The sequence below is a fragment of the Scardinius erythrophthalmus genome, assembly GCF_964197995.2.
Source record: "Scardinius erythrophthalmus genome assembly, chromosome: 18".
In the NCBI taxonomy this organism is placed as follows: Eukaryota; Metazoa; Chordata; class Actinopteri; order Cypriniformes; family Leuciscidae; genus Scardinius; species Scardinius erythrophthalmus.
Window position 1 is genome coordinate 16,149,260 of NC_138238.1, and position 9,058 is coordinate 16,158,317.

At 36.8% G+C, this 9,058-nt stretch overlaps 1 protein-coding gene across 1 annotated transcript; it reads left to right on the top strand.

Annotated features, from left to right (window-relative positions):
• Positions 1-260: 260 nt before the first annotated feature.
• On the top strand, positions 261-7,823 carry ormdl3 (ORMDL sphingolipid biosynthesis regulator 3). The gene is made up of 4 exons (XM_081392217.1): positions 261-540; positions 749-963; positions 2,202-2,353; positions 3,953-7,823. The coding sequence occupies exons 2-4, from the start codon at positions 790-792 to the stop codon at positions 4,086-4,088; spliced, it is 462 nt and encodes a 153-aa protein (XP_081248343.1). The 5' UTR covers positions 261-540; positions 749-789; the 3' UTR covers positions 4,089-7,823.
• Positions 7,824-9,058: the final 1,235 nt, after the last annotated feature.

Here is a 9,058-nt window from a genome sequence, read left to right on the forward strand (position 1 = left end):
ACTTGTTATTACAAAACAGCCATTTGTGACTACTACATTATGTATAATATTTCGTTTAAATAAACTACTATACCCATAAATCTCTGTATTTTTGCATAATCGCCTAATCTCTCCTCACTGGCACTTTCTATGACGTTAGGGGGCGTGCGCCTTTTCAGCAAATTATCAACGCATCCAATGCTGATTGGGCAACATCCTCCACGTGACGCACAACAATCCAATCGGCGGCTATAACGATGAATACATTTCCATCTTTCTAAAGGTAAATTCAGTAAAATTATGACGTGAAACGATGAAGTCTTGCTGTGTTGTCACCATCTGTTTGCACAGGAACAAAGTGCTTCAAAGCAAACATAATGAAATAAACAGACGTGTCAAGTTTCGTGCGCGCGAAACAGCAAGGCTACTTTGCAAAAAGGCTCCAGAAAGGAAGATATCCTGATAACGTTTACGAAACGAGGAAAATAGCGCTGTTATTATTTTCGTAAGGACTTATTGTGAAGTTCGTGCTTCGTGAAGACTCTTGCGCAATATTCTACTGTAAGTGAGCAGTGCTTTGTCCTACTTTTATTTTAAATAACAACAATATTGAACAGTATCAAAAGTTGCTTTTCCACACTCTGCATATTGATGGTGATTTTTACATTTTGTTTTGTGACTTCTTGTAGTTTATGCATCTAAATGTCAGTGAACTAAATGTAATTCTAAACACACATGTGCATTTACATTTGCTTCTTGTCTGTGACAGTAAGTGCGCAATAGTTGTGAGTGTCCCTCTTCTGCGCGAGGATGAATGTGGGCACGGCGCACAGTGAGGTGAATCCAAACACGCGAGTGATGAACAGCAGGGGTATATGGCTTTCATATGTGCTTGGCATCGGCCTCCTACACATCATATTGCTCAGCATACCCTTCGTCAGCGTGCCTGTGGTCTGGACCCTCACCAACCTCATCCACAACATGGTAAGAATGACATGTGCACAGTCTCATGTTAGAAAGTTCATCTGCTGGTGTTACGTGGTCAGTGATTGATTTGAAGTCAAGTGGTGATTCAACACAGTGCCAAAATTGACAAAATAATACTGAAATGTCTTTAATATACCCTACCATACATGAGTTCATAGGCAACTTCATAGGACTTAACAATATGCAAAATTATTCACATGACATATTGACTGAGGAGAACATTTTCATAGATTCATGCTTTTGGCACACAATTAATTGCACGAACAAATTGTGCTCAAACTGTGTTTATCCTCACTGCAAGTGAACCTATTTTATATACTATTTTATTTACTTTTATTTAGTATTTAATATAGTCTGCGTTGTCTTAAGGAAGCAACCTGTCAAATTACAGATGCCGACATTGACAAGTGTCAAAATGACACTTGAATTTGTTCTGTGTATTTCCAATAAAAGATATGGAAAGCATTTTCCCCCTCCTATTTACAAACTGATTTCACATTCTGTTGTGCTATCCTAAAGGCCCGTTTATACCGTTCGCCACAACTATAAAGTTTAATAATAGCTCCAATTCTATGGGAATAGGGAAATCTACACCACAGCTATAACAATAGCCTAATGATTTCCTGAATAATCATTGACAGCCACTTAGAATCGATCCAACTTTAAAGAGCTCAAGCATTTAAAGTGGCAGATGACCTAACTAAATCATAAATAGAACCTTATCATGTGTTGATGTGGTCGCCACTTTAGTTATTGCTATAGTTATCTTTATTCTTATCGTTCTTGGTGCGAACGGGCCTTAGCTACACTTCTATAGTTAGTAGTATTGTAATTTCCTGCTCCCATAGCTGACCTGCAAACCATTTTGGGTCACAAACCAGCAGTTGAGAACCACTGCATTAGTTTCATATTGTAAATGTAGCACAGATGCTTTCTTGAGAAGCAGAGGTTTGAAATAATCATTAGTTTTGTGACAGTCCCCAGCTGCAGGATCTCTGAAATGCCAACTTTTTTTTCTTGCTGAATTTTGGCCTGTTAAGTTGCTGACTCCAGGTTCTGTAATTTCAGCCAATGGCGGACTTACAGAGCCATCCTGTATCGCCTTTCTTAGTCATCCTGCTCCCAAAACAGATCAGCTCTTGCTGTTGTCCTAAGAGTTGCACAACATCTGCTAATAGAGCTTTGAAGAATTGTACCAAAGGTCATGATGTTCTGTGACTGTCTTTCTGTTGTAGTGCATGTATATCTTCCTACACACGGTTAAAGGAACGCCGTTTGAGACTCCGGACCAAGGCAAGGCCCGGCTACTGACCCACTGGGAACAGATGGACTACGGGGTCCAGTTCACCGCCTCTCGAAAGTTTCTCACCATCACCCCTATTATACTGTAAGAGTGTTTGCTTTCACTCAGTGCTGTTAAGAGCTTCATTCTGTTCGTCACGCCAATTTGTTCTGCACACGAACTGTGAAGGCTTTCACAGCTTGCACTGCATTGCCATGAGCAAGAGGCAGCGATGCTGACTTCCTGTGGTGTCTGCTGGCAAGGAGAGCCGGATTTAGAAATATTTAGTCAGTCAGTTAGGTCATTTGCTCTACTGTTTTCTTCTCTCTCGTGTCTTCTCCTCTCCTGTTGCAAGGGTGTATCTGTCGGCTACAGTGAGGGATAAGGTGGTTGCTAGCCTGGCTTAGCTGTTTAGGTTAGTCTCCCTGTCTGACCAGCAGAAAAGTACTTAACACTCCTCTAAAAGCAGTCAACAGTCCAGCTTCACCAGTCTAAGAGAGCAGCTAAGATCAGCAAACTAGCTTTAAGATATTGTTTTCAGCAGGGTCGATTATACCCCGTGGGAATTGAATGGAGAAAAGTGGATGTTACATAGTAGCAGTGTTATTGTAGTATTTTTTATTTATTTATTATTAGAGTATTTATTGATATTTTTAATTGGCTTTTAATTATTATATATATTTTTTTAATTAATAGTAGCTTTTTAAATATTTCCATTTAGCCTCAATTTATTTTAAGTTTAGTTTTAGTAACTTCAGCTTATTTCAGTTATTATATATATTATATTATTAATTTAGTGCTGTTAATCAATAAAAAAAATTTTATTAATCACACATTTTTCTGTAATTAAAATGCGATTAATGACACCTAACATTAAAGTTTTTAGTATATTTTTATACTTTCACATTGAATCTCCAAAATAATCTAGAAACAACATAAAAATGATATACTTCAAACATTTGTTTAATGTCATCTTTTTACCAAGCACTATGAATGAAGGCCAGTATCACTGATACCAGTACTGATACTGATGTCTCTATTAAATGGATTTTTCCCCTCAATTTTAGCTATTAATTATAGCCCTTCAGCATAACAGCATCATTGAAAGCTATCAAATTGAACATTAATAGGCTTTAAAAAATATAACAATTTTACATTTATGTGAAGAAAATTAACCCATTGTAATAAATGTCACATTTAGTTCAGTTCAGATTTTTACCTACCCAGTCTTTACTGCGTAAATTATAAATTGAATAAAGATTAATACTAATTAAAGCTACAAAAGTGATTCATTCAAGAGCAGTGAGTGATTTATTAGGTTTATTAGGCTGCGTTATTAAGACGCGTTTTGACTAGTTTTAATGCGTTTTGAAAGCTCTAATTATATTATATTATATTATATTATATTATATTATATTACATTATATTATAGACAAACTATTTTTATCTTTAGGGTAATGTGCACTATTGTTTAGAATACTACTATTCATTAATAAGGTAAATATGTCTGTTTTGATTTTGATTTTAAATCTTCTTTTTGTAAAATTGTTAAAGCATGAAGAAACCACATCCTGTCTTCCCATTAGATGCAGTGTTGTGTTGTGCTGTGCTTGCTTGAGCAACTTCTATAACCTCTGCATCTGTGCATCTCATGTTGCTGTCTGACATCTGACTTGATCTTGTCCTTGTCCTTGCTCTCTACAGGTATTTCCTGACCAGTTTCTATACAAAGTATGACAGGGTCCACTTCATCATCAACACCATTTCCCTGCTCACCGTGCTTGTCCCCAAACTTCCTCAGTTCCACGGGGTCCGTCTCTTCGGAATTAATAAGTACTGATGAGGTTTTGATCTTGAACACAAGAGGATGTGTTGACACACAGGGCGCTTCATGACTTACTGTGGAAATAAAAAAAGGGAGAAATTTAGGGCTTCATCGGATGCTCTGCTGCTTTGCGGTCACTTTTAGTGATGTTTTTTCTATGACATTTGTTAGATACAAACATATTTGTAGATCCACCAGTAGAATTCAGCAGATGAGGGTCTCTGGAGATGTGTGGACCTCCGTTCTACTTTGTTGAAACGGACAGTGTTGCTTAACAGCATTACGTACGTCATGTGGAGCCACATGTTAGCTTTGTCACTTTGGCAGAAATGCTGCGTTGATGCAATGAATCTGATGGGTCAAAATAATCTGTTTAGCACTGGGGAAAGAGAAGAAAGGTACTCTGTTTCTGAAGAAAGAGTACAAGGCTATTTTTAGCCCAAGTGCAAAAAGACTGGCTTCAATCCCATAGTTGGACATTGTCACCCTGTCCTGAGAAAACTTCTGTCAGCCCTTTATTTCAAACCTTAAAACATGTTTTTAGATTTAAAACAAAACTAGTTGAATTTTAAATACAGTATGATTAACATGTTTTAAACAGATGTTGGTTGCAGTGATATATCCAGTGTGTAACCAGAGCCCTAAAACCTTTCACTCTTTTATAACATGCACTTAATATTGAGTAATAAAATGAGTTAGCTGGATGCATGGGAATTAAAAACCTCTAAGAGCTCTGGATGGGGAGCACCGGTACAGGGAATATTGGATTGGACCCTTTTTTCGCCAAGAGAGAAACTGCAGTTGACCTTTGGATCATAATCTGTCTTGTTGGACTCTTATGTACAGTGAGTCAGGATAACTTATATGTTAATGCAGTTTACTAAAATACAGAATATTTCTGTGAAGCATCAACAAAAAATGTGAATACGATGTTTAAGTGCTTATCGTTGTTTATGGCCAACCATGTTCTCTTTTACCATGTTATCATTATGCTGGTTCACAAAGGCAAAATGCAGTGGCTACACTGAAACAGAAAATTTGCTTTTTTATTGCATATTGATTAACAATTTAAGCAAACCGAGTGCAAACCCTTCTGTCACAATATAGATAATGGTTTAAAAGACCAGATTTCAAATTTGATAAACTACATACTGCATTTTGCGAACAAAAGTATGGACCAGTGGACCGATGACAGAGGCCCTGTGATGTGCATTTTGCATGACATCATTTCTAATAATTCAGAATTGTCTTTTTTTTTGTAACAAAATGTTAAATTGGAATGATGTATGGTCTGTGACTAACCTCACAGACGTATTCCTGGTACTTACTGAAAAGGTTGCTTTGAAAATGACATTGCTTGCCTTATAGTCTCATACAGCATTTCATAATTTGTCATGTTTATTAGCAATTTGTTGTAATGGTGTCTCAGTCATGCTCTCTGTGGTTTTTGTTTTATTGCTGCCTCTCTTCGATGTTATGGATTACAGTCAGAACAATTGTGTTAACAGTAATCCTGCATACGTGGAGCAACACCTTATCTAGCAAATCAGTTGACCTTGAATCCCATATTTGTTCTTATCAGTTTGCTTTTGTTTGTAAGTCATATTCGTTACACATTTCATGACAGATGCTTGCTTAATGTTGGCATGATCAGTATTTGCAATAATACTTACTATTATTACAATGATAGAAACTGTATTATTTGCCCTCTCACATTAAGGTAAAGTCATTTGCAATCAGCCTTACTGCAGAGTTGATTACTTCATACTTGATTTGTTGACAGTACCTTATGCATTCTTGTTTATTTGCTTAATACAACATTGTGATGGATGATTAGAGTTCATTTGTTCATCAACTGGGCTTCAGTTCTCATTATTTGCAGATGGTTTGAGACTCATTTGACTGGCTGCATTAATATAGCTAAAGGGATGTTCCCTGATATGTGATTTCATCACATACTGTATTAGTACATTTACACAGCTATTTTACCTTTATGATTGTTAGAGTAAATACTGCAAGCTATGAATCTTAATGATTTGGTAACTGTATCAACAGGAACTCTTGTGAAGTTGGTCTGTTGTGGCATGGCAATCTGAGGTGCTGCGTACTGTGGTTAGCTGGCCGGATGCTTATGTCACGGTTCATGCTGAGTGATATCAGAGCCTTTCTTTCCTGTATTGTGTACAAGTTTTTTTTTTTTTTTTTTTTCAGGAGCCTCTCTGACAAATAGTCAGTTTTAGTACAGTTTTGCCATCTATACCCAACAGTTTCTCCTGTTTACGTTCACACAGTGATTGTGATTGCAAAGCAACTCCCATAGCAATTTACTATAGTAACTGCACGACGCGATGCTGTGCCAGGTTTAACAGCAGGAAAAAATCTTATCTTGTGACTGATAAAGTCTATTCATCAGTTAGTGAACTCTACCTGACATTTTACAATGCGTCAGATGAATAAAACAGACATTTAAATGGATAGATCACGCAAAAATAGAAATTATTTCATCATTTATTCACCCTCATGTAATTCCAAAGCTGAGTTTCTTTCTTATGCAAAACAAAAGAAGATATTTTAAAGATGATTTCAACTTTTTTTGCCCATACAATGAAAGTCGATGAGGTTCCAACAACGTTGGACCCCATTGGCTTTTCTTGTATGAAAAAATAATAATAATTCAAAATATCTTCTTTTGTGTTCTACAGAACAGCTGTGGAAAGTAAATGGGTGAATTGTCCCTTTACCCTAGGTTAAATTAGAAAACGGACATTTCTAAGGTGATTTCCTCTAGTTTAACAAATAAAAAACAATTGAAGACAGCGACACTATCAAGAAAGCATCACGGCAGTATTTCAGCGTGCAACGTGAGCCAGGGCCGTGCTCTTTGGGCTGTTACCGAAAGCCAGCAACTTTTGAAACTTTGACTGGGTGAGAGTCCATCTGAATGGGCGAGAGTGAGGCCTCGTGTGTCAGTTTCAGTTCTCCATTACTAGCTCTAGCCTGTCAACATGTCTCTCCCCTCAGTGAGCAGATCCATTCCAAACGTGATGTGTTTCCTTACTTCACTCACATTTACTGTTTTACCTGCATATTTTCACTATAATCATTTTTTTTTAGGATACTATCAAAACTGAACGGTAGTGAAGATGGAGTATGGAGCAGTTGTTGATTTTATGTTGGATCATGTCAACTTGGATACTGAGAGCTGGTGTATGTGTAATTACAAATCATGGTCTTTACATATTAAACTAAGGGTTTGATTTGTACGGGACTGTAAGAAAAAAGGTTACACTTTATACAATCTAACTAACTACATGTTCCAACATACTTCCAACTACATGTCAACTAACTCTCATTAGAGACTGTTAGGTTGGTGTTAGGATTTGGGTTAGTAGAATAAGTTTACTAGAAGTTGGAAAGTTACTCATAGTTAGTAGAATGTCTGTTGGAGGTGCATCATTCACGAGTTAGCAGATATTAAGCAGACGGTATACTAATAGGCTACTCCAGTGAGAGTTAGTTGACATGACTTTTAGTTGCAACGTTAGTCGAAATTATGCTTCCAAAAAAAATCTAAATATGGGTAAAACCTCTATGAAAAAAATCATATGAAACGTTCAGTACATTGGGCACTATTCTTTACAAACATTTCTTAGTGTGGTAGCTAGATGTTAAAACATGAGCTGTCCAACTGAAATGCTTTTTATTATCCGTTTGTGTAATGTCATTAAAAATAAATTTGAATTTGAAAGGAAAGTAATTTGTTCTCCCTTTTATTATTTCGTTTTCGTTTCGAGTACCTGAGTTGACCACTAGGTGTCAGTGCAGCTCCTGCAATAAAAAGACTTTTAGTGCATAATGTGGCCTTGCCGACTAAATAATGAAATATTTAAGATTGTTAATGGCCTTCCGTTTTTCTGGATCTGACTATCATTGTTAGGAAACAAAACTGGATATTGTTCTCTTGACAGCTTTCACAAATAATAAGTCCTTGAATGTAGTCTCTTTGATAATATAATCATCTTATCCTGTGCTGTCTTTGACAATGTGACTTTGAAGGCCACTGTCATATTCCATGCATAGTGTTCTTCAAAAGGCAGTCTGCCAATTATTATTTTTTTATATATTTTTTTATCTTCTGTCCCAAATATAAAAATCTTGTATGGCTTTCCTTAAAAAAAACAACCTTAATGGACATCAATGTACGTAGGCCTATGTAAATTACAAAACTAGTAAAAGGATGTCAATAAATGTATAGGCCTATAGTACTGTAGGTATGTTATAATAGGCTAAGCTATAAAATGCAGCACTGAGTTCTATAACCTACAATATGTAACAGGGGTCCCTTCTCCATCTTCACCAAGGGGTCCTTCCTTGGGCTAATGTTTGAAGACTCCTGTTCTTCTTGATTACACTTCTGCTTTGTATTATGTATTGTCTGTTTCATTCAGTAGGGGGCAGTATATACTACAAATTGACGCTAATCCAAAGTGGCATTTGCCACCTAAAAATAGGATTTGCCTAGAGGATAAAGGCTCTTTATATTCATTACATTTTAGCCTAGATATTTAGCAGATGTAATGTTTTATTTTAGAGAGTAAAATTAATTGCTGTTTACAGGGATATTTTGTCACCTTGGTTGGTTTACTATTTAACATTTGAATCAGTATCAAGGATAATGCAAGACTCTGTGATCTTTCATTTGAAAATACACAAAGGCTGCTTTATCTTTTGCCACCCACAGCTCTCATTCTGTCTTTCTTTATGTCCTCAAATCCTCATGTCCTTGACTCTCTCTCTCTCTCTCTCTCTCTCTCTCTCTCTCTCTCTCTCTCTCTCTCTCTCTCTCTCTCTCTCTCTCTCTCTCTCTCTCTCTCTCTCTCTCTCTCTCTCTCTCTCTCTCTCTCTCTCTCTCTCTCTCTCTCTCTCTCTCTCTCTCTCTCTCTCTCTCTCTCTCTGTGTCTCTGTCAGGTTCTACCCATCAGCTC